We start from the raw sequence: 25,971 nt of genomic DNA on the forward strand, positions 1-25,971 counted from the left end.
AAGTTCTCAGCTCGCTCTTTGCCCTGGTTGACTGTTGCAAGTGTAAGGGAATGGGCTGCACCTTCTGATTGAAGAAGGAAGTGACGTCATAGCCAAAAGGAAGTACCATCAGTTATTGAGTAACATCAATAACTAAAGTGATAGCAGACAGCCCCACTCCCTTTAGACTAATAGAAAGGTAAAATCCCATTAACGACTGCACTGCCTCCTTTAGTAGGAAGTTACTTAAGACGCAAGTGACTGCTTCAGATTGAAAAAAGTAGATGTCGCAGAAAGAAGTGTCATCCCGAAACAGAAAGTTGTTAGGTCAAGCACATTTGTTGCCTCCGAATATAGGAGAAAGTGGCAGCGCATGACCTTTTGTTCCACAAACTGCATCAACTAGGAATCTCAAAATAGTAAATGTATTGGCATCAGGTGATGCTCTGCCCAATTCTGTGGCATGAATTGTCACTCATTAATACCAACAGCAATCACTTTAGTTTCTTTCTTTTGCCTGTGATAGGACTGTCCGTAATACCGCTCTCCTGGCATTATCGCCCCTACAGACGGAAACACATTGATCGCACCAAAGTGACATTACAAGCCAGAAGGAGTCACTAATACGTGATTCTGTATCCATCTATGAGAGTAAGTGACCTCACAGGTATTTTGTCCTGCTAGAGAGAAACACGATCACAAGACTTCAGTGACTTGATTGGGCTTGTTGGGTGTTGAATCCCCTTGCACGTTAGAGCATGGGAGAATGGGGCTAAGGATACATGGACCCTCTCAGCGGCTGGAAACACCCAGAAGATGGAAAGCTGCTTCCTCAACACAGGTGCTGGCCGTCGCAGCAGGAAATGCTGCTCTCTGCAGCCATATCTAGAACTGACATCATGAGATGCTGCTGTCTGCAGCCATAACTAGAAGTGACGTCATGAGATGCTGCTCTCTGCAGCCATATCTAGAACTGACGTCATGAGATGCTGCTCTCTGCAGCCATAACTAGAAGTGACGTCATGAGATGCTGCTCTCTGCAGCCATATCTAGAACTGACGTCATGAGATACTGCTCCCTGTGGCCATAACCAGAAGTGACGTCATGAGATGCTGCTCCCTGCAGCCATAACCAGAAGTGACGTCATGAGATGCTGCTCTCTGCAGCCATAACCAGAAGTGACGTCATGAGATGCTGCTCCCTGTAGCCATAACCAAAAGTGACATCACAAGTTGCTTCTCCCTGCAAGCCGTGATGGAAAGCGACATTTTGCACCCGATACTACAGTAGGTCACATGCTCCCCACACTCCTGGGTATTGACACTGCAAGTTGTGCATCTTATTTGAGCCACTAGGTAGTGAAATGCTCTCCTAGGTTTGTGATAACAAATTATACTAAATAGTAGATCCTCCAGCCTCTGGGCTAATGGGATCTTTAGAATCCATGTGCAGAGACAGTAATGATGCTCATGAGTCGGTAGTTTGGGAGTTGCTGGTAGTATGGCTGAAAGTAACAGTACATGGTGCTGCTCTGGTAGAGAATCCCACAAGACTCCACCTTGCCCTGACTGTATCAGGTGTGGCATTGCTGCACCACTCCTGCCTTCCCCCACTTGGCGAGCTATTGTGTTCTTCGTCACACACTCAGCACTACCACAGCTATTTCAGCTAACCTGGTCGCCTTTGTTCCTTTCAGCCGCCTTTTACTGCAGAGAATCGGAAGAAGACCATCGAGAAGATACTGAAGGGAAAGCTGATATTCCCACCCTACCTCACCCCGGACGCACGTGACCTCCTGAAGAAGGTACAGTAATACCTCCTCTCGCTCACTGTCAGCTTCTATCTTCGGGATGGTTTAAGTAAATGCAAGACCGATATTCCTAACATGCGATCTTTGTTAATTCCTCTTGCTTGCAATGGCTCAATCCTGCATCAAGTAAAATGTGTAGCCAGGTGCTCAAAGGTGGGGGAGGTCAGATTGTTAGTTGCCATCCTGTAGAAGATTCCGATCAGCTCCCACACCTGCACACACAAACCATCCACTTTAATGCTACAGTCTGGTGCGGGTGCCATTATTCCACTCCCTACCACATACAGCCCACCTGACTAGCAGCTTTGCCTCATAGCGTATCGTACGCAAGTCAAAGTAATTCATACCACAGAATCTAGACTCTCTTCTGAGAGAATGACCTGCCCGTCAGATTATAGTTCTTCTCACCCACCAAGCCTACAGCATACGGCACAACAACTTGCTAGAGAAGGCTGGAGGAGGGTTTGCTGACATTTCTTCCACTCTAGGAACCCCAGACTCTCATCTCACTGTAGTACCTGCCCTTACTAGCCTCCACACCACTTCTGAGTTTCAATCATGGTCACCTTGACTGACCTGTAGTTAGTAATCATTAACTTCTTGATTTGATCAACGAATCTCTATAGTGCTAAAGTCCGAGTTGGCAATACATGCTCTTTGCCAGATGTACCACTGTACTGTCCACAGAATACCGTAATCTGTGGAAAAAGACTTTTCAGTTTTCTCAGAAAATACTGCAAGTTATGTTTTAATCTCCACTGCAGAGCTAGATGTTAGCACACATTGTGGAAGTGGATTAGTACTCCTCTTAGGATCAGTGAGAGTCCTTTAAAGGCTTATTTTATTTCCTTTCTGAGTGTATTACAGGCAGTGAGGTACAAGAAGATAAACAATGCTAACAACCGGACGACTTTGTTACAAAGCTGCTCCGTAACTTCCTGTATGGACCCACGAACAATACAGCAATAGTCTAGTCTTGGTCCATGTAGGAAGGTGGCTACCTGACTATGGTTACCTCAGATTTTTTGCCTTGTGTTTAGCTGGTTTTTGACTTAGTTGACCTGGTTCCCTGCTAATCAGGGCCCCAGGCCATCTGCTCTCTCTGTAAAATGGATTCCATGTACCCTAGGTACATACCACAATTGGAAATGGACTCCTTGTCAGCCCCTGAATAATGCACTATAGGTGCCCAGGGCATAGGGGCCACCAAGGCCTACCAGGGGCTGCAGCATATCTTTTGCCACCCCTGGCTGGTTCTTAAATTGACACAACTGGCTGATCACTCAGCTGGGGTAAGGTGGTGTAATCACCCCTTACTTAGATATAGTATACCTATATCTAAACCTATATCTGGACACATATAAACCTGTGAGCCACTCCTATGGAAGGCCTCATCAATCCTGGAGGCAGAGTGCGTGGTTTAATGTGAGATGGAGCTCTAGCATGAGCTGAGCCTATCTGCAGCTGTCGGGAACGACTCCCTAAGCGGTTTCAGGATAATGCCATACCATATACTCTTAAGTGCATTATAATCCTCACGGTTATATAGCAACTTTGGTTTGGCTTTATCAAAACATGTCGTGTAAGGTGTCATACGATTTGGAATACTATCCCCTCGCCAGTTCTGGCGACGGGGATAGCATTCCACCCCTCTAGAGGGGTAAGACATGTTACTTTACTTAAATGCGGTTAATTTCTAAAAGGACCTTGGATCCACAAAATGGATGCCTCTGCCACAGACACGAGTCTGACCCACTGAAGCTGACCGAAACTCAGCCAAATGGGGCCTGGACAAAGGGTTTCCTGTCGCAGGGAGGTGTTACACCCCCCCAGACAGGAGATAGTGGATTGTAGCAGGGAGGTTTGAAAGAAACCAGACACTGCTTGGGGCGCACAAGGCTGCCCCTTGCATAATCCGGCCAAACCGGTTCTGGGGCACTCCAGCCCTCGTGCCAGAGCGGCCTGGATCAAAGGAAGGGGGTGTATCCACCCACTTCCTGGGTCCCACCCATAGGAGGGGACCTAGCAGGTAATCCAGCCCCCCAGATTCGAATAAGAGTGGGAGCAGTGCCAAGACACTTCAGATTATCCTGATGAAACATAAGAAACGAAACTCTGGACCCTTCGACATCCTACTCGACGTAGAAGCCCGAAGAATCTCCCTTGTGGTCAAGGAGTGACCACCCTGTGCAAACAGGCACCATCCAGCCATCGACGTCTGCTTTGTCGCAGTTCCCGCCGGAACTCGAGCGACAGAGATCGACGAGATCAAGCTTGCCTGCCTTCCAACAGCCCGATCCACAGTCCCTGCAGAGCTGAGACCCGTGGAGGCGACCGGAAGCGTGGGGCACGCCATCTTGGAAAGACCACGAGACGCTGACCGTGCAGCCCACGAGTGACCCTCGAAGCTGTACACCGGGGTTTGAGAAGCCCCAACCCTGAGCCACACTTGCACCGAAGTTCAGCCCTCCACACTCGACGAGTGCTGCGTGGGGCCCTTCTGCTTCTTATGGCTCAACGCGTTGGCCCAGTCACTTGCCAGCCGGCTAGTGGCCCCTGTGCCGACGAAACTTGAAATTCGACCTGCGATTCTGGTTGCTCCAGATTTGCACCAGCTCCCCTGAAAAGGAGCCCCCACTCTGACCCTCCTGGTTCGAGTGAGAAGCAATCTCCCGGTTCCGCGTGGATTGCTTTTGCCAAGTGTTGTTTGCTCCAAACTTGAAGCCGACAGCGCCGACGGCGAGAGCCTGCGTGGGACAGATCGTGACCCGCTCCTGGATGTCGTAGATGCCCCGGAGCCCACGTGACAGCGGAGAGAAGCTCCTTGACGACCACCTGATTGCGCCCGACATTGCCTGGTTCCGTCCTGGTTCCACCCTGGTCACTGCGGAGTGACCCAGACTCTGTCCCCTCTGCTTTCAGGTACTTTTCGACTTGAGTCCACCCTTGGACTCCACCGGACACTTCTCTTTCACCCCGCCTGCAGCCCTTTCAGCTTCAAGCACCAAGAGCCTGCGTGACGAAATCCGACTCAACTTCGACCCTGTGCACCCGCTTCCTGTGGGTGAGGTAACTTTGCTCCGCCGGTGTTCCCACACTGGTACACATCTCTAGGGTCTGTGTCTTAAGTTTTGTTCCTCTAGGTTCAGCGGAAGTGTCCTTAAACTTTAACTTTACAACTTTTACGCACCATTGGTTAACATTGGTGCATGCGTGCGCTTTCCGCACTGCACCCGAATCCCGTGGGCCTCTCCCGACTTCAGCACTGCTTGTCCCGACTGCTCCCAGCGATTCCCTAGGCCCTAGGCCTAACCACTGTTCGATTGGTATCTCTTATACCACTTGTTTAGTATATGGTTTGAGTGGCCCCCCGCCCTCATCCATAATTGTGCAACTTTGTATGTTTAAACTGTGCTTTTGATTTAACGCTTGTGCCCCTTTATTCATAAAGAATACTGGGGATTGTTTTTAGTAATAAATACATATATTTTATAATATATACTTGTGTGGTGTCCTTTCATTTGATATTCTGGGGAAGTGTGGCTCAGTGGTTAGAGGCGGCAGACCCGGAATCTGAGATCGACCGTGGACCAGGGTTCGATTCCCCGCCTCGGCGGGTCTCGGGCTCACAAATTCCACGGTCTCGACAATTCTCGCTCCGGTGCCTACTCGACTCACTGGGTCACACTCTGCGACTCTGGGCAATAGCTTGCTTAATCTCCACATCGGCCCCTCGCGGCGGGATGCCTGGCTTTCACCTTGTGGATACCCTGCCGGGGTTTCTCACAGGGGAATACCAGGACGGGTTCCCTAAGCAAGCGCGGAGATGCCCCAGGGTAAGTCCTGCGCTATATAAGTTTCATACATTTACATTTACATTACATTTATTACAGGATTGTATGTGGTAAAACAGCTCGCTTAACACGACCTCTTAAGTTAAGCCTTTAGGCTGCTTAGTCCATGCTACCCCTAGGATAGCTTGTCTAATAAGGTTGACTTACAACCAGACACCATAAGGGATTGTTTGGTCTGATAACCGGTGGTTCCAGAATTGGAAACATCACCTATCAGGCCAACTGCTCACAGTCCAGTAAAAATATCATTGTTGCGGTCTGATAATGCCAATTCATCGACTCTGTGTTCGCCCTTTTCCAGTGAAAGCACCATATATAGTATGTCACCTACAGTTGTCATATTTTGCACAGTTGAGGCATTCTAACCCACCAAGGTGAAAGATTTATGTTCCGGGCAGGTTTCTTAAAAAAGCAAAACTCATGTGTTTACACCTCCCCCCACCCCACATCCACCCATCAGCCTCTAAGAAACAAATAAGGCGCTCTTCAAGCTTCTTTACCAATTCCAAAGGGAGTACAGTAGACCTGTTCACCTCAGTGTCCTCTCCTAGATGCCACTGGACTGGTTATAGCAGTTCCCGACCTTAATTTCATTTACCATGCACCACCGAGCCAACACTGTTCAAGGAAACCCTTCCAACACACCCAAACAAGACCTCAGTTCCATGGCGACCACCACGATCTCAATATGATGTTGGTCACAAGAAAGAGTATTGTGCAGCTTTGGAAGACTACAAGGTCGCAATTATACAGGCAAAGGCTACTTACTATACTACTAAAATCCAAGAAGCGGCAAATTCCTCAAAAGAATTATTTCAAACAGTCAATGCCCTGTTGAAATGCCCGCTTGATGTTATGTTTACGCCGGAACAAAAATGTATTGCCAAACTAGCTGTCTTCTTCCAAAACAAGGTGCAAGCAGTTTATGACAGTTTAGAAGAATCAATAAATAAGTCAGAAGAACAAAATATAGCTCAGTCTGAATTTAGGGTGGACCATGAAGGTCTGCAATCCTTTCCCCTAATTACAGAGGAAAGGGTAGAGGAATTGGTACTAAGCATTAAATCTGGCTCCCCTCTGGACCCTTACCCACCTTATATACTGCATATGGCATCAGAAGCTATCAGTATTTTCTTATCTCCAGTAATAAATACAATTTTGTCTGAAGGAGTTTTTCCCACAGCATGGAAAAAAGCATGTATACGTCCGCTTTAAAAAAAAAAAAACTGGATCCACAAGTTCAAGTTCAAAAACAAGTTTATTTAGACAATTTTCCATAAAACATTCTAAATATTACACATTAATTAAAACCTTCAAATGAACCTCCCTCCTCACCACCCCATCCCCATTATATTTCATTTTTTTAAATTCTGTTTAACAGATCGTAGGAACCGAGCAATCCCAACTGCCACGTCTAATCGCATCTCAGACAGTAACTTTACCGCCTTGTTCCTATGAAGAGCATCATATTTATAAAACAAAGGTCTTAAAAACTTTATCCGATTTGTAAGATAAAAAACACAGTCCATAAGAATATGCGTAATAGTACATTTGGCTTTCAAAGGGCAGGTACAAAGACCACTATTATTTTGCACCCCTATCTTATATGGGTGAGATGAATAGATTGGATAACATCTCAAACTGGATCCACAGATTGAAATGAACTATAGACCTATCTCCTGTTTGCCTTTTGCAGCAAAAGTATTGGAAAAAGTAATAAACCTAGAATTAATGGCGTTCCCGGAGATACATAACCTATTGGACACCACGCAACATGGTTTCCGTTCGAAACATTCAACGGAGACTGCTTTAATCCTGGCAACTGAAGAAATACGTAAGGTAACAGATGAAGGGGGAAGGGCTGTACTGGTCCTGCTTGATTTAACAGCAGCCTTTGATACTGTAAACCACACAGTATTAAATCAAAGGCTGCAGGATGCAGGGGTCCGACAGGAAACAATTGATCTGCTGGAACGGCCTCAGATCAGAGGAATTTACCCTCCCGGGTGGAGTCCCGCAGGGATCGGCCTTATCACCAACACTATTTAACATTTATGTAGCCTCTCTGGCCAGGTTGGTAAAGAGCCATGGCCTTAAGTTGTTATCTTACGCTGATGACACGCAGCTCGTAGTATCTGTAGCTGAGTCTGTAGATGCTCGGGCTGTTGATTTCTGTAAATGTATTTCATCCAATGACCTGGATGAATGTGAACTTTCTGAAGCTAAATGCTGAGAAAACAGAAGTCCTGGAATTTGGTTCAAAAGACCAAATCTGGATTCAGCTATGGCGGCCTAGTACTGCTGGCTCACCCCCGGTACCGGTCCCAAAAGCTAGGAATCTGGGAGTAATGGTTGATAAAAATCTTACCTGGGCGCCACAGATTAATCAGGTTACGTCCGCGTGCTTTTTTACCTTAAAAAGATTGAGAAAGATTCTCCCTTATATTCCTTTCGCCCTGAGGAAAACGGTGGTTGCATCTACCATCTTGTCAAGAATTGACTATTGCAACGCCCTTTACCTGAGAATGGGTGTTGCTCAATTAGATAAGCTTCAAGCTATTCAAAATGCGGCAGCCAGAGTTTTACTTGGGCTGTCTAAGCATCACCCAACATCAAAAGCGACAAGGAATCTCCATTGGCTCCCGGTACGAAGACGCATTGAATTCAAATCACTCTGTCTGGTGCATAAAGCTTTGTTCGGAGAGGGGGCTGAAGATGTGCAAGCTCTCTTTTCTCATTATGTCCCCACCCGGACTTTAAGGTCATCTTTCCTTGGCCTTGTACAAATTCCAAAGATAAAAAGAGCACGCTGTGGGGGAAAGCGGTTCTCCTTTTTAGCGTCCAAACTTTGGAATACACTTCCGCCACATCTTAGAAGATTACCTAATAGATTAGCATTTAGGAAAGAAATCAAGACCTGGCTTTTTCCTCAGTACCGTCAGTCAGTCAGTCAGGAAGAGCCTTTGCTTTGGCAACTACCCCCCCCCCCCCCCCCCCCCCCCCCCCATCCATCTGTTGCCTGGAAGCCCACCTTCCATTCCGTAAGGCCTTGAAGACCTGGCTTTTTGCCTTGTAATTGCCTCTCTGGTAGAGGGATGACGCTCTCGCCCCCGCAAGTGTAACTGCTTCGACCACATAACCAAACACCCACATCTTTCAAAACACAAACCTACTCTAGCTCCTTGCACCAATTTAACTCAATACTTTATGCATCGTCTACGAAGTTATCATCCTGTTTTCTTGCAGAAAGTTGCTTAATTTCTAGCCTCCTACTTCAGTGTGACCTGCTGCACAAATCTTTTGAAACTGGAGCTCTCCAAGTCTTTGAAAATAACATGAAAATACTTGACATTAACTCTTAACACCCTGCAACCTGTGAACGTATGTCACCTCACCATAGCTGCAAACCACACTCCCCAGAGCTTAGCCAATAGCTTCATTCTGCAGCTCTCCATCTGTGAGGGTCTGTGTAAAACACCGTTGTGTTTGCCAAAAGGCTTCCCTTGGCTTCCCTGTACAGTCCTTTTTCATCTAATACTGAAATGCTGCCCATCACACAAATTGCTCCTGTTACTCTGTTCCTCGTTATGACTCCTGATCCACAATATGGCAACAGTCTCCTTGTACAATGCAAGTTCCTAGGGCAATGCTCAGTTTATTGTTTTATATGTGATTTGTGTACATATGTATTACCCATTCTTCAATAAAAACTAATTTTGAAACTTGTATTAGATATAGTCTGTCTTGTCCCTTCTTATGTTGGAAAAGAGCATTTTTATATATTATGTTTGAGTTGCCCTAGGAACTTTCATTGTGCATTATTTCCCTGCCTAAAGGAACTCTCCATTTGTAGCAGGGGGGCCCTATCTTATTTACAACAGTCTCCTTGTAAACACGAGGAGATGATGGACAGAGTGCTGGAACTTTTAAGACACTCACCCCCGGTCACAGATCTGGCTTCAATCCATCATTGTCCTTAAGCTCACTTCGCCACCCCAGTACATAGCCATCTCCTTGTGTTTGCTTTGTTCACCCTATGTTGACAGGGCATGCCCAGGCGTGGGTCACTTGCTCACTTTGCCACTGGATTAAAGCTAGCCAAGATGATGAGGGGTGTGTCCCCGAAACCTGTCCCAGGATGCCTATTTTCTGGTTCAGGGAAGAGCTGGCTTGGCAGTTCGGGCTGGACAGTTCCCATGAGCACAAGGTCAAGACGGATTTGCACATAGCTCGGTCTGAACTGAGGTGGCGAAGTGAGCTGAAAAACGATGATGGATTCAACCCAGATCTGTGACTGGGGGTGAGTGTCAGAAAAGTTTCAGCGCTTTGTCCATCATCTCCGTGTGTTAAGTCTCCTTGTCAGAGTATCCAAGCCACCCACTTTAACTAAACTGCTACAGAATCCACACCACCCTCTAGAAAGATCTACAGGCCGTACTCTGTGACCAAGTTTGAGTCACTCTCTACAACATTATCCTGGTCATCATACGCCATTAGATGTGACTTTATGAATCTGACAATGTGCATAACATCATAGGAAAGACTTTGGTCACTGCTGATTCATGCCCGAGAGGACCTGCCCTCACAAGTACTCTGGCATTTGCTGTACCAGAATCCGTAGCCAGGGTTTGTAGTGAATATCTCTGCTGACCATGTATGTCCCTTTTTCTCCTCTACAGCTCTTGAAGAGAAATTCAACCTCGAGACTGGGAGGAGGTCCAGCAGACGCACTGGACATTCAGGTAGGAGGGACATCTGTTTGTATGTTTTAACACAGTGCACTCAGTATTGAAGCTTTAATGCATCCTGCGAGGGGCATCCTAAAGCCGCCGCTATAGCGGCGTGAACAGGCGGGGTGGTGGATATCACAGTTATGTGTGGTATCAAATATTTAAATTGATGTTTACAGGACTTTTGACATTAATTCAGTGGCAACCCCCCCCCCCTTTTCCCCTGGCTAAGGCGTATGAGCATCTCCCCACTGCTCTCGGAGCAGTGTTAAAGGAAAAATAAAATTATAATGAAAGCTATTATCTTATTATTAGTATCGGCCAGGTTAGGGCGGGACGTGATGGGGCTGGGCTCTTGCGACGTCAGGGAAGAGGAGTGGTTGCCGCACTCTAAAGTGCGCATGACGGTTTGGCTGGCCATCTTTACTCGGCCAGTCATGTGCACTTTGCTGTGCATTACAGCCTAGTGGAGACCTGTGCACAGGCTCCCTGTATCTGTCTGAGAGGGGAACCATGGCGCTCAGACCCACATCAACACTGCATTGCAATGTTTTGATTGGCTTTGGGGAGACTGGATGCTTCCTGTTCACAGAGAAGCCAGAAAGAGGACGGAGGATAGACTATTTGGGAGGGATGGCGTGCTGACGTGAGTGAATTTTCATTTTCATTTTTTTGTTCCCCCTCCTCCAACCCTCACCTCACCACCCCTGTTTCGTACCGGCTGCCACTGCTTTAATCAGTAGCTCCTAAATACCGCTGAAAAGAGATAGTATGTTGGTTCTATGGGATGGTTGCTGAAGAAAAAAATGTAACAAGAGAGCCCAAAATCAAAGGAGGAGGGAAAAGGGGGATGGGTGGGTGGATTACTGGAGAGAAGGATCAACAATGTGTTTGTGGAGAGCGATGGACAGATTGATGAATGGGTAGTTGGAGATCAGATTTTAAAGAAGGATGGATGGATGGATAAAAGTATGACTGGATCAGTGGATGGATGCAGAGATGAGTGGATGAATGGAAAGAAGAGTGGCTGGATGGAGGAGAAGAATAGACAGATAGGTAAATGTAAAAAAGGATGGAAAGAGTGGTAAATGGAAGATGAGCTGATGAACAGCTATCGAGAAGGAGGAGACAAGGGATGGAGAGATGGATGTAGAAAGGAATAATGGATGGAGGGATGGAATTAAAGAAGGTAAAAGACGTAAGGTAAATTGAGAGAAGAATGTATGGAAGAACACAGATAAGTAAAGAAAGGACAGAAAAAGAAGAATCGAGAGCTGGAAGAAAGGAAAAGACAGGCCCCTCGCTCTAGACCCCAATGCCTCAGAACGAGTTGCCCACTTGCATCACTCGCTCAGTATTATTTACATATCACTTCAAGTGTTTTGTTTTTTCCTGGATACTGCCTTGCATTTGCTACTTGACTATTATAGACAAAGCCTCTAGGTCTGCCTGTATTTTTCTCTCGTGATTGTATATTGGTGCACTGAACCTTGTGTAGCCCCACTCCATCCTGCTCTGTACGCCCCTTAAAAGTAAGCCGGCCTGGCCTCCTTCCCCCCCTGGTCCTCGTCCCCATGGTGCACCTTGTGACTGGAGCAAGGGAAGGGTTATGGGGCGAGACTGGGCTGGAGAGTGCGAATAGAAGGCGGGGGGGCGGGGAGACAGCAAGGACTGTTAAACACTGGGAGCCTTCCCTATCTACGCAAAATTTTGCTTAGCACTTTTTCCTCTATCAAGACCAATTCCTTCTCTAAAGACAATCCAGCTAACAAGAATGCTACACTCGGCACAAATTGTTAACCCAGCGTAACTCCAACGATCAAGTAAGTCATTTAGACATCCAACTGTTCTCTTCTCCTTCATTTTCTCACCATGGCCTACAAGAAATTAGGATCGCGAATGATTCATATGAAAAGACAGGGTACACAACAATCAATGCGAAAGAGCTTTGTCAAGCCGGCCACCTAGGACTTTTCCCAGCGAACGCAGAAATAACTAATGTTTTCACAAAAAGACCTAAAATAGATTAAGTAATTGCACGAATCGAACAGGAAAAAGTGCAGAAAATAGGAGAAGACAAAGTAGTGGATAGCACCACTTAGCAACAAAGCTTACGCTGGAGAATTGATAACCGACATCACAAACTCAGCATCAGCAAAACCTAATGAATACCAAGGGCGCCCCGACTCGCCTCCTAGTCCAGTTGATTCTAAGATTCATCAAATTTCAGAAACAGACTTCACCTTACCAAACTTACACTTAAATGGCTCTCTCTTCCCTCAGGCTGTCAAAACAGTGACGGAGTCACTGCATTATACAACAGTACTCCACAAAAAATACCTGATGTAGCAGGGAACCTTTCTCACGCACCAGAATTTCTGTTGTTTAATATTATGCAATCTCTCAACGGACAAATCCCTGTTTCTGGTTCTCTATTCACTCGCCAAAAAATCCTGGAATCAGTACGGACTCTTGCAGAATGTAATGGAAAATTCCGACCAGATTTTGGAAACAAACGTGTATGCTGCAATACCTAGTTGACAAAAAAAAACAAAAAAACTTAAATATCAATTATAACAAAAGAAGAATAAAATGTTGCTGAAAACCAACATATACCTAAAGATGCCTTAGTAATTGACGATTTACTCCCACTAAAGAAACAAATGGCGACCCAAACGGGCTGGATTATGCAAAAAGAAAAAAACAAAGTTTAAGAACGATAAAAATAAATTATTTTAGAAATTTATTCAAAGAACCTAACATCATTAACAAACAACATAAGGTTATACCTTATCATCCAATTTTTAACCAGCACAGACCTACGGAACCATTCAACAATCATTTTACAAGTTAAGAAGAAACACCAAAAATGTTAACCTCAGTCGCAGACCTGCCTGACCTATTCTCAGGAAGAAAGGAAAAAAGAAACAACATAAAGCGGAAAGGGACTGGGAATAGAGTAATCAGAAGATTCTCGAAACGTAAGGCACGAAGTTAAAATTTCTGAATCTTTCATCTCTCGATCAGAAAACCCCAGAAAAAGAGCAAATTATAAAATCTTTAGCAAATTCATATAACGACAGCAAATGTCACGCAACAACTAAAGCAAGAGAGAATTACAAACCACGAAATCCTCTGGCCTCAAGTTTTTCTACGGCTTTGAATGACAATCAGCTACCTTTAGTGTCTCTTGTACAACCGACCCATCACATCTCTGAGGACACAATTCCACAGGAACAGCTGGTCCAAACATGCTTTTTAGAAATCACCAACTTATTTCCTACAGGGAATGATCTATTAAACCGAGGGAGAATCGCAAACCTTATCTGTAAGATCCATCTGCTTCAGTCACTAATGAGCTTGGAAATAAAACTAGTGGCCTTCCTGATCAGATCTAAAAGCACAATGGCCATTGTCGAATTTTGGTCTCATGTGATTCCAGCAATAATTCTAAAAGAAAGTGAGATCCTCCGTAAAAATGGATGTGATGTTGCACTAGTAAACAACAATAACAAGTATTGGCATAGCCAATAGGTCTTGCCTTTGGGACCTTGTGAGTGTTTGGCCATGCAACAGTTGATGTTGTTGCACCAAGGATATTGTGCTGCATGACTGAATACTTGTAGGGTCCCAAGGGCGAGACCTATTGGCTATGCCAATGCTTGCTTTTAATTTTTACTGGAAGCATATGGCTACAATTTTCAGGCACAACAAATCCTTTTATTCTTATTATTTTTGTAGCATATGCTTGCAACAAAGAATTTACTAAATCTAACCATTGCACCAGCACGGTAAGGCAAGACCTTACCGTGGGGAGAGGGGAGAGGAGTTGGCAAAACGGCTAAGGCGCTCGACCTCGGACCTGGGGATCTGGGTTCGAGTCTCGGTAACGACGCCAAAACCTCCTGTGATTCTGGGCAAATCACTTAATCTCCCCGTGCCTAAAAATGAAAGTGTGTGTGTGTCCTCATGTAAAAACGTAACTTGTGCTATATAAAGCGCTCTGATACCGGATTCGGTTCGGGTCTAGTTCGTGCTATATAAAACTCTACCAAAAAAAAAAAAAGTTGTCTTGCACACATACGGTAACATTTCAAACAACTATGCATTTATACATAAAAGTACAAAGCCTCCACCCATTCCAGTTTTGTCACATGGCTCCGTGAAACCTCAAAAGGCCAGTGGCATCTGGGCAGTCGCTGTGAATTCACTCACTAGGTGTGTGGATAACTAGAATGCCTTGGTGTTGAGATTGGTGATGATTTCCTGCTGGCATCTGGAGAGCCTGTGTCCCTGCCTTGAATTCTAAAGAGGACATTAAAGGTTTCGAACCTCACCTCAGCACACACCAGAAACACATTTGTGCGCTAAAGACAGTTTGCAACATGGATTGAGACCCAGAGCAGGGCTCTGTTTTCTTGGAGACACACCATGTGCACCATCTTTTTGTCAGGTCTGACTGCCATGAGGCCTGTAATCAGGCACTTTTGGAGCCAAAGGTGTGAAGGATACATATTTGTGATTCTGAGGGGAACCAATTCTCTTCTTTCTTAACCCTCTGTGGGATCTGTGCCTTGATGTTGAATACAAAACAGTGTTGGACTTGGCTTTCTATACAAGGTCACCACAAACCTTTTGCTTCCTGTTTTGTGAGCCCATTTTTGTTGGCTCTTAGGGCTCTTCACCACTGCTAACCAGTACTAAAGTGCTTGCACTCTCTCCCTTAAACATGGTAACATTGGCTTTCACCCGATTGGCATATTTAATTAACTTGTAAGTTTCTAGTAAAGTGGCGCTACATCAACCCGGGTCATGTAAATTAAATATTTCTAGTGGGCCTGCAGCACTTATTGTGCCACTCCCTTAAGTAGCCCTGTCAAACATGCCCCAGGCCTGCCATTGCAGCCGGTATGTGCAATTTTAAACTGCCAAATCAACGTGGCAAAATAAACCTTAAGCCAGATCTAAACCTTACTTTTTAATACGTAGGTTAAGCCCTACACTGCCCAGAGGTCAGGGTGCAGTTGTTGCATGGATTCTGTTCTGAAACATAACTGTGCCTTGGGAGAGCAGGAAGTCGGAATGTAGTGACTGAGTCTCTCTACCACGTCTTTACCTATAAGCCCAAATCTAACCAGCTCACAGTGCCTCACTTGCACTCCTAACCTTTCCAGATAACCAGTGATTTAGACAAACCTAGATCATGGACCTCTGGGCCTCAAGGGAACCGTGGAAACAGATCATCACCGGGTCGGTGATTTGCGCTATATAAATACATGTACATTTACATTTACATTTACCTTTCATTCTCACTCATGCATGCCCATACTAAAGACATGGAAGACATGAAGGAAGTTTACAATTTATTTATTGAAACTACTGTAGTCTTGTTAAAAGCAGGTTTGCTGCAATTAGACATATACAACTAAGAAAAGTAATTAACATTACTAACAGGCTGTAGACCTGGCCCGACCATGGCAACTAATATATCTATCTAAGCCTACCTTCACAAGGTGAGCACAGAGATGTATTCGTGATCTCTGAGAATAGCGCATATCTGGTATGTGTGGTTAGGTGGTCAGCATCATAGGCATAACCTCAGTTTACACAAGGCTGCTGCCTCCTTTCTAAGACTGGTGTCTTTGCTAGAATTCTACCCTCTGACCTTTAAGGGATCAAGACACAGTTTATATTATAAGAACTGTTATGTTCGAAAGACTGCAGCTGGGCTACTGTGCTAAGTCTACTGTCCTGTGTCTAAAAATGTTAGGAGATGTTGCTAACCGGGCACAAGTAAACAGTACACCATGTTGTTCGACCTTGTATGAAATGTTCAAACTGAATAACAAATCTGTGCAGCGTATTCTAAAACAGTATTATGTCACAACAATAAATATGTTGGGTGTTGCTGTGCGAAGCAAAGGCAGCAGAAAGCTGCTAATACAAGTACCCAAGGGAGAACCAAAGTGGGTCAAGAAAGGGGAAATACTACAGTGTAATTAAAAAGTTGAACATGTACTTTTATGTTTTACATGTCCTGGTGATCAAAAACAATTACATTCGTTTTTGATTACTGCAAGGCCAACCTCTCCCAAAGGATCCCTGTATCCGCCCGTGCTCTGTTGCAGCTGGCTGGAACTTATGACTTTGTGTTGTGATCAAATAACCACAGTTGGCTCTTTGTGCTTTGAAGCACTATTTTTACTTGAAGCTTTAACATTTGCATATCTCTAGTTCTACTAATTGGATTTTTGTCCTTTTGGTGTCAAATAATGTAGTACATTTTACTCTTATTTTTCTAAATTGGTGTGAGGCATTTTTATTGTGTAGTGTTTTCACATTATTACTGTTTGTAGTGCCTCTAAGTTAATCCTGATTTGCTTTGTGCCAATCTACCAGAGGGTTAAGCACAGGTTAATTTGGGGAGTGTTTGTGTTTCACCCTGAAAAGAATTGTGGTTGCTGCCCGAGTGGGGTTTCACCCCCTCAACCAGTAAATTAGTTTCCTACAAACTCCATTTGTGAATGCTTCTGTTTACCTGAATGAAACATTAAAACTAGACTATCTGGCAATACTCGTTTCACATATGAGTTGTTTACAGATACAAACAGGGTACATGGAGATGCTAAGTTTGCCCACGTTCACCACATTTGGTTAATTGCTCCAGTTCGGTTGAAAACTCAGTGTTCCTAGTTACGATCCTGCCTACTTGGCTAATAGACCTGCCCTTCCATGACATTGAAGGGGCTTGTGATGCATCATTGCTCAGCAATGACTCAATGAGCTGGACAAATGTGCCTAAAGGCACTTTACTGGCACACACTTATTGTGAAAATCGAAATCTCTATACCTTGCACAAATCCTAGCAACTGCCACCCTATTAAAACTAAGCCAGGACCATGATAATTATTCTTTCTGTTTGGATAATCTAGCACTGCTAAAGCATCCACTATGAAGTAACCCCTTTATAAACAATCAATTGGCAAAGCCAGTAGATTTGGCATTGGTTGGATGCTGAAGTGGCCTAATTTAAAAAAAATATATTATTGCGTGCCTACGCTAATAAAATAAGAGAAAAGAAAGCTGAAAACATGTTGCCGCCTAAACTTGGCTTTCTATAAATATTTTGCATTTAAAAAATACCCTGAACGCGCCAGGAGGAAGGCGTACTTAGAACAGGATTAGAAACTTTTTAGTTTTAATGCACATGCCAATAAAATGTAATTGTTAGTGTAACAAAGGAAAGGTTCTGTTTGCTTTGAATTCGGGTAACCTGAACACTTGGTTTTTAAAAGCAAGTCTGCCTCTTCTATGAACATATAAATGTTTGTATTTTTATTTATGATCTTAATTGTTTTGATTATATCAGGAGGGTGAGCTATCTAAGCTGCCTCTAGGCTAGCCCTAATAAATGGGACCCACAGAAGATGCACAATAGCCAATAGAAGTGATTTGGGGAACAGCCACCCAAGTGATCATGTTAAGCTAGGAGTGGTGCAAACGTAGTATCAAGTACGAAGCTGTTTTTTAGTTTTACCACTGAATATAGTTGCACCATGTTTCTATGTTGGCACCACCCGTACCCCTTTGCACATCAACAGTGTCTCCTTTCATCAAAACCCCCACTGCTAGTCACCAAGAAAATGATTTAAGATTGTAACCAGCCGACCCATTTACCCCCTATTACTGTATATTTCCCGATCTAAAGATGTCCTGTTTAGGCTTTATTTGTGGATGAGCCGCCTCAAATGTTGTTTTGTGAACAAAGGCACAGGCATGAAGTTGCCAGGCCCTCACTGCTGATGGATAGTAGTGTGTAATAGGGATTTATGATGCAGCGCATCATTGAGAAGTAATAGAAAACTAACTAGAAAAGTAAAAGAGCGAACAGGAGTTGTACTCCATGCGTCGGGAGGTCCAAGATGGCGGATTGATGCCGCCAGTGCGGAGAACGGCTTCTGAGGGTCCGGCCGTGCGTACTATGGCTTTTAACTCTCTAACTGGCCAGGATTCAATTTGAAGGTTTATCACAGAATCCTCCTTCGGGACAAAAGCGGAGTTTATGCAGAGAAACGCGCGGAGTTTATGCAGAGAAGGATTCCGGAGGCTGTCGCGGTCTGCCTGTCTCACGAAAGCCAAGGAACACGGAGCAGGAACAGAGCAGAGCATGGAATGGAGGCGGCTGATTGAGAGCGTCTTATTTCCTTCACGATAACGATCGACAGCAGTGGCAGAGAACTGCGCGAGAACCGAAGGTCCCCTGCGGCAGGGGAGTAGCGGTCCGCCTGTCTTACGGCAGCAAAAGGAACGTGGAGCAGGAACAGAGCAAGAGCTGGAGGCGGCTGATTGAGAGCGTCTTACCTGCCCCACGGCAACAGAGGAACGTGGAGCAGGAGCCACGGGTAGAGAACCGAAGGATATCTGCGGTTGGAGAGTAGCGGCTTGCCTGTCACAAGGCAATAGAGGAACGTGGAGGAGGAGTAGTGCAGGAACTGGATGCGGCGGCTGAGGCTGATTGAGAGCCGGGTAAGGGAACTGTTCCGGTCCTGCCGGCTTTCGCGTATTGCCCCCGTAGCTTCAAAGGGGGGGGACGGTGTTTGGCTGGCTTAACTTTTTGACTCATTGGGGCTTTGGCTCTGGGTCGTCAACGGCGTCAGCGGAGCGTTTTGCAATGGCGCCAAAACCTCAAACGAGGAACGCGCGAACAATGAAGCAGACGGGGGCAAATAATGTCTTGGAGAGTGATGCGTCATCTGCAATAGCAGCGGCGGCAGGAGGTACCATGGAGGGGCCTGAGTGGAAAATCCCATATGGAGGAAAAAAAGTGGCAAAGCCGGAAAAACTTGGACTGAATGCTGCTAAGCCACTCCTCCGTTTGCCGCTTTTTGTTAAACCTAATTTGGCACCCGATAAAAGTACATTGAAATTAACTGCTGTTGATCCCACAGCGCTATCAGACACTCCTGGCTCCTCGGGGCCACAGTGCAACATTGGTGCTACCTCAACAAATGGAGAGCATAGCGCTACAATTACCACCTTAGAAACGGCTCCCAGTACTTCCACTGATGGTGAGGGAGTGAATGCAACATTGTTAAAAGACTGTAATCCCTGCACAAATATTCAGACTCAAGCAGAGACTAATGGTAATAGTAATGCTAATGCTAATGCCAGCTCACCTATACCGGCCTCATTATCACCAATAGAGATATGTTATGTTATGTTATGTTATGTTATTAAGGTATTTATTAAGCGCACTATCACTGATTAGTTTTTTGACGCTGAGGTCAACCGAAACATAGACGTGGGTGAGAGGTGGAGAGTTATTGAAATGCTTGTCTGTAGAGCCAGGTCTTCAAGTCTTTCCGGAAAGAGAGGAGGTCTTGACAGTTTCGGATCTCCAGAGGGAGGGTGTTCCACAAGCAAGGGGCAAGTGTTGCAAACCTACGGCCTCCAGCGCGCTTGAGTTTAAAAGGTGTACAAAAGGGGGTGGTGATGGACGGATCATCTGAATCAATCAAACACTCACACCCAGTCAAAAGATCTGGGTTTAATCCATCACCGTTCTTTAGCCCACTCTGCCACCCCAGTTCAGACATGGCTATATGCAAATCAGTCTGACCCTGTGCCTCATGGGAACAGTCCAGCCCGAACTGCCAAGCCATGTCTTCCCTGGACCGGAAACAAGCTTCCGAGGACCGGTTTCTGGCATTCCAGCCGTCTTCAGCCCGGCTTGCTTGAATCCAGTGGCAAAGTGAGCAAGGGACTCACGTCTGAGCATACCCTGCCACACTTATGGCGGCAAAAAGCGGTACAAAAGGGGGTGGTGATGGACGGATCATCTGAATCAATCAAACACTCACACCCAGTCAAAAGATCTGGGTTTAATCCATCACCGTTCTTTAGCCCACTCTGCCACCCCAGTTCAGACATGGCTATATGCAAATCAGTCTGACCCTGTGCCTCATGGGAACAGTCCAGCCCGAACTGCCAAGCCATGTCTTCCCTGGACCGGAAACAAGCTTCCGAGGACCGGTTTCCGGCATTCCAGCCGTCTTCAGCCCGGCTTGCTTGAATCCAGTGGCAAAGTGAGCAAGGGACTCACGTCTGAGCATACCCTGCCACACTTATGGTGGGAAAAAACGGTACAAAAGGGGGTGGTGATGGACGGATCATCTGAATCAATCAAACACTCACACCCAGTCAAAAGATCTGGGTTTAATCCATCACCGTTCTTTAGCCCACTCCGCCACCCCAGTTCAGACATGGCTATATGCAAATCAGTCTGACCCTGTGCCTCATGGGAACAGTCCAGCCCGAACTGCCAAGCCATGTCTTCCCTGGACCGAAAACAAGCTTCCGAGGACCGGTTTCTGGCATTCCAGCCGTCTTTAGCCCGGCTTGCTTGAATCCAGTGGCAAACTGAGCAAGGGACTCACGTCTGAGCATACCCTGCCACACTTATGGCGGCAAAAAGCGGTACAAAAGGGGGTGGTGATGGACGGATCAAGGAAGACATGGCTTGGCAGTTCGGGCTGGACTGTTCCCATAAGGCACAGGGTCAGACTGATTTGCATATAGCCATGTCTGAACTGGGGTGGCTGAGTGAACTAAAGAATGGTGATGAATTAAACCCAGATCAGTTGACTGGGGGTAAGTGTTTGATTTGTTCCAACGCTCCGTCCATCATCCCCTTTTGTATCGCTTTGTTTGCCCTAAGTGTGGCAGGGTATGCTCAGATGAGAGCCCCTTGTTCACTTGGCCACTGGATTCAAGATAGCCTGGCTGATGAGGATTATGAATCCGAAACCGGTCCCAGGATGCTTGTTTCCGGTCCAAGGAAGACATGGCTCGGCAGTTCGGGCTGGACTGTTCCCATAAGGCACAGGTTCAGACTGATTTGCATATAGCCATGTCTGAACTGGGATGGCTGAGTGAACTAAAGAATGGTGATGGATTAAACCCAGATCAGTTGACTGGGGGTGAGTGTTTGATTTGTTCCAACGCTCCGTCCATCATCCCCTTTTGTATCGCTGAGTTTAAAAGGGAGCGTCTGGAGGAGGCCCTGATGGAGTGAGCGGAGGTTGCGAGATGGTACGTATCTGGTGATTAGTTGGTCAATGAATTTGGGGCTTTTGCTGTGCAAAGATTTAAAGATCATACAACCTGCTTTAAAGGCACAGCGTTGGGTGAACGGAAGCCAATGCAGTTTCATGAGTAGGGGAGTAGCTGCATGCCACCTGGGTTGATTCAAAATCAACCTCGCGGCATAGTTCTGTACCATCTGGAGACGTTTAGATAGATGGTTGGGGAGACCCAGGTAAATGGCATTCGCGTAATCCAGATGGGACAGAACAGTGGCGATCACGACCTGGATGATTGCCTCCGACGTGAGTAACCGCCGGACCTTCCGGATTTTTTTTAACTGGAAGAAGCATTTGGAGACCACCTGACCCACTTGTGCTTTTAATGAGAGATCGCAGTCCACGATGACTCCAAGTGTTTTGGCCGATGGTGAGGGTGGCGGGGCTTGACCCAGATCCGATGGCCAATGGTGGGGGCCCCAGTGCTTGGCGCTGTCCCCAGTGAGGACCAACTCGGTTTTTCCTGGGTTTAATTTCAGCTGGTTTTGGTCCATCCAGGATTTAATGAACCTCATGGTTGACTGGAAATGCAGGATGGAGTTTTCAGTAGTCAATAGTGAAGAGTAGCTGTAAATCATCAGCATAGTTAAAAATCCTCACCTGTTCTTCTCTAAGGGTCTGAATCGGAGGGAGTATGTATAAGTTGAATAGGTGGGGTGACAGGGAGGAGCCCTGTGGCACTCCGCATGTAATTGACTGTTTGGCGCCAGTTAGGTCTCCCAGGCGCACCGCTTGAGAACGGTTCTCCAAGAAGGACCTCAGCCAGTAGGCCGCCGTGTCCCGTATGCCGGCCTGTCCGACGTGGTCGATCAAGATGTTGTGGTCGACCGTGTCGAACGCGGCCGACAAGTCCAGGAGCACCAAAGCCTGGGGGGAGCGTTTGTCGGCGCAATCCCGCAACGTATCCAGAACTGTGGTGACTACTGCCTCTGTTGAATGTGCCGGCCGGAATCCAGCCTGGTGGGGGTCGAAGCGTGAGGACTCCTCAAGAAAATTAGATAAGCATTTAGCCACTTGTGCCTCCAGGACCTTTGCCAGGTAGGGCAATAAGGAAATGGGCCTGTAGTTGGCTTTACAGGCTGGGTCAGTCCTGGGTTTTTTCAGAAGGGGTATGACCGTAGCTTCTTTAAACGCTGAGGGGACTATGCCAGAAGTCAGGGAGTCATTCAGGAGTGTAAGGGCAGGGGCCGGGTAGGTGGAAAAACACTCTTTTAGGATGCGGGGGGGGACAGTTGTCTGATGGGGCACCGGATTTAACTCTTGTCAGATATCGGAAAGCCTTTGCGAAAAAGTACTGACGGAAGGCGAGGAGGTAGCAACGGAGGTTGGGCAGATATCAGAGGCAGGAGAGGAGATAACCAGGGAAGCTGAGGGGGCTGCAGAGTTTATGCCGAATGAACATTGTGAGGGAACTGAAACAGACGAGGATAATAGTGATTTCCCTGATCCAGGCAATAATACATTCTCAAGCTCAGCTAAAGACAAAATCAATAGTGTAAAGAAAGGAAGAGGCAAAGTCAAGAATAAGGTGAAGAAGATTATGAATAAATCAAAGTCTACTACGGCAAAAGTAATAGCAGAGAATAGCCCTATAAGGAAATGGGTACAGGCTAAAGGTGGTGTTAAATCTATGGCATTAAGGCTATCAGGGAACAGCCTTACCGAGGCAGGTGCTATACCAGGGGGAATAAACTGCCTTGGTGATGAGATAACTTCTGCAGTGGTATTGGTAAATGGTGGTGATACCCGACTGCCATATTGGAAACAATGGAGGCCTCTTCTATCCTCCCTTCTACCTCCCAGGTGGTCCCAACTTTATTACCCGTATTATCCCCGGCAGCTTCAGATGCAGTAGTAACAAAAGATACCGGCTCTACTGTAATAGGGGTAGATAACTGTAATGATATACCCCCTTAAATATCTCTCAAAGTGATCCACCTATCGATTGGAACCTTCATGGGGAGGTATCTTCGTCATTTCAGATGATTCTGCAGCTGCTCAGTGAGCAAAAACATGAAGCTCAGTCTCATTACCAACAGATGTGGGAGGACAGTTGCAAGACCCAGTCAACGCTACAAGAGATGTCCTGCAAATTAGGGGCTATGTCCCAGGAGATAGAAGAGTTACAACAGAGGGTTGTTTTAACGGAGGAGAAATCTACTCATTCCGAAACTACAGTGAACAAACATGAGGCTCAGATCTGTCAAATGCAAGCCAAATTTGAAGATTTGGAAAATCGACAACGAAGACAGAATCTTCGAATATTTGGTATAGTGGAAGGGGCCGAAGGAGCCGATCCCAGGGCATATATGGTTCATTTATTCCAGAAAGCATTTCCTGAGTTATCGGACTGGGATTGGGACTCACAAATACAACGAGCCCATCGACTTCCTCTGATCCAAAGAAATAAGGGTAGTCAGTACCCGCTCACTATTTCGATCTGTATCGGTAATTTTCTGCTTCGTCAAGCAATTTCATTGAAGGCAAGACCAAATACCCCTGTTACCATTGATTCAGTTACTTTTTTTGTTCGATCGGATTTAAGTAAACTTACTATGGAGCGGCGATGGAAATTACGACAATATATTGACCCAATAAAGGAATTTGGGGGCCAGGCCTTTCTGCAAGAACCAGCCAAGCTAAAGGTTTTAAAGAATGGCCGTGTACACTATTTCTTGGAAGAAAGGGAGGTTGAGCAAACTATTTGTAAATAAAAATCGGAAAAAAATGGACAATGAAGTATATCTTATGTACTGTCTTATGAACAATGATGAATTATTCTACATACAGGTTGATTGGGATTGGGATTGGATCTTGGTCATTTATTAGTTGCACTTGCAGTTAAATCTGAATAGTTTTTTTGATATTTTGATACAAGATACTGCAAGACATGAGCTTGTAGCAGTGTATGGCCGGATCTTCGGGGCCGTGACTCCGCTTTTGCTGCCATTATAGCGGCAGTTGGGTTAATGGGGAGACCTGCACGTACTACTATAAGAGGGGGAAGAGGAGCTCTCTACGATACCCTGGTTTATGTAACGCTAATCTAATGTAAACTAAGGGTGCAAACTGCTGACTGTGTTGGCTGCACAGTATGTGAAAACACTGTAATACAAAGTAAGCAGGGCCTACCTGCAGGATGCACTGTGCCTGGAGAAAAACCTTTCTCAGTACATTTAATACAATTAAAGTAAGATAAATACTACATAATCTCTTAACTAGTCTTGATGCTTTCAAATTTATTTTCTTGAAATAAAATTTCCAAAATGAATTATAGTCTGTACATCAGTATTTGCCATAATATTTCAATACAATCAATATATACATATAGCTGTATCTTCCTACAATAAATTTCATCACTAAATACTACACAAGATCACATTCCTGTCCATACAGACCTGCACGTAGGCACAAAATTGGGAGGGGGTGGGGCAGAGAGCTGCTAGGTGGGGGGGGGGGGGGGGGTGAGGGGGAGGTTTTAGGTAAAAGGTAAAAAAGGCATCATTGGGACAAGCAGTTTGATAATGTTAAGATGTAGCAAGGATGATTTTTTTGGTATATTGACTTTAAGGATAGAAAAATTCATTATATTAAATGTATCAATTAAAGTGTTTGGTATGGAATGTGGCTGGCCTAAATAGTAGGATTAAAAGAAGCCTTGTGTTAGAGGAGTTGAAAATGTACAATCCTCAGATAGCAGTAATAACTGAGACTCATATTGCATTCAAGGATAGAAAACTATTTAAACAACTGGGCTATGATATCTTGGCCTGTACCGATTTTAATGCCTCAATTCGGGGGGTGGCGTTTCTAAAACATAAGCAGTTTAAAGTAGATTTTAACAAAACGTTAACTGATAAGGCTGGCAGGTGGGCAATTGTACAGATAACAATCGAAGGCCGTAAATATACAATCTGCGGCATTTATGCGTCTAATCTGGATGAACCTAGAATTTTTGACCAAATTAATTTGGAACTGCTTATCTGGGAAGGGGAGTGTGTAGTACTGGGAGATTTTAATTGTATTATGGATTATAACTTGGATACAACTAGAAGGGGTTCATTCCAGAGGATGCGGAAGACCAGGGCTGCAATTCGGGACCTTGCAGCAATTCATTCAATTAAGGATGCTTGGAGGTATTTGTATCCTAACATAGCCGGTTATACTTACTACTCTGCCGCTCACAAACTATACTTACGCATAGATATGGTCTGGGTTTCGGATTCTATTCTAGAAACCAGTACTATGGTAATATGTCCAAGAGTTACCACGGGCCATAACCCTATTCTGTCATTCGATGTAACTAATGAAAGACAAACTCCTCGTTCTTTTTCATTTCCCAGATATTTATTTTTTGATTCTATCTTTATAAACTTATTAAAAGATCATATAAAAGAATTTATAGGTTTAAATATTCATTCAGCGTTACCAATGATAGTATGGGATGCGTGTAAAGC

General features: G+C 45.4%; 1 protein-coding gene across 1 annotated transcript in view; it reads left to right on the forward strand.

Annotated features, from left to right (window-relative positions):
* Positions 1 to 25,971, forward strand: part of RPS6KB2 (ribosomal protein S6 kinase B2) — a 172,505-nt gene that overhangs the window by 75,467 nt on the left and 71,067 nt on the right. The window contains exons 10-11 of the mRNA XM_078659228.1: positions 1,676 to 1,783; positions 10,323 to 10,385. Coding sequence (XP_078515354.1) covers positions 1,676 to 1,783; positions 10,323 to 10,385 — 171 coding nt within the window. The remainder of the gene's footprint in view (positions 1 to 1,675; positions 1,784 to 10,322; positions 10,386 to 25,971) is intronic.

This window comes from Lissotriton helveticus, chromosome 1_1 (genome assembly GCF_964261635.1).
Source record: "Lissotriton helveticus chromosome 1_1, aLisHel1.1, whole genome shotgun sequence".
Lineage (NCBI taxonomy): Eukaryota > Metazoa > Chordata > Amphibia > Caudata > Salamandridae > Lissotriton > Lissotriton helveticus.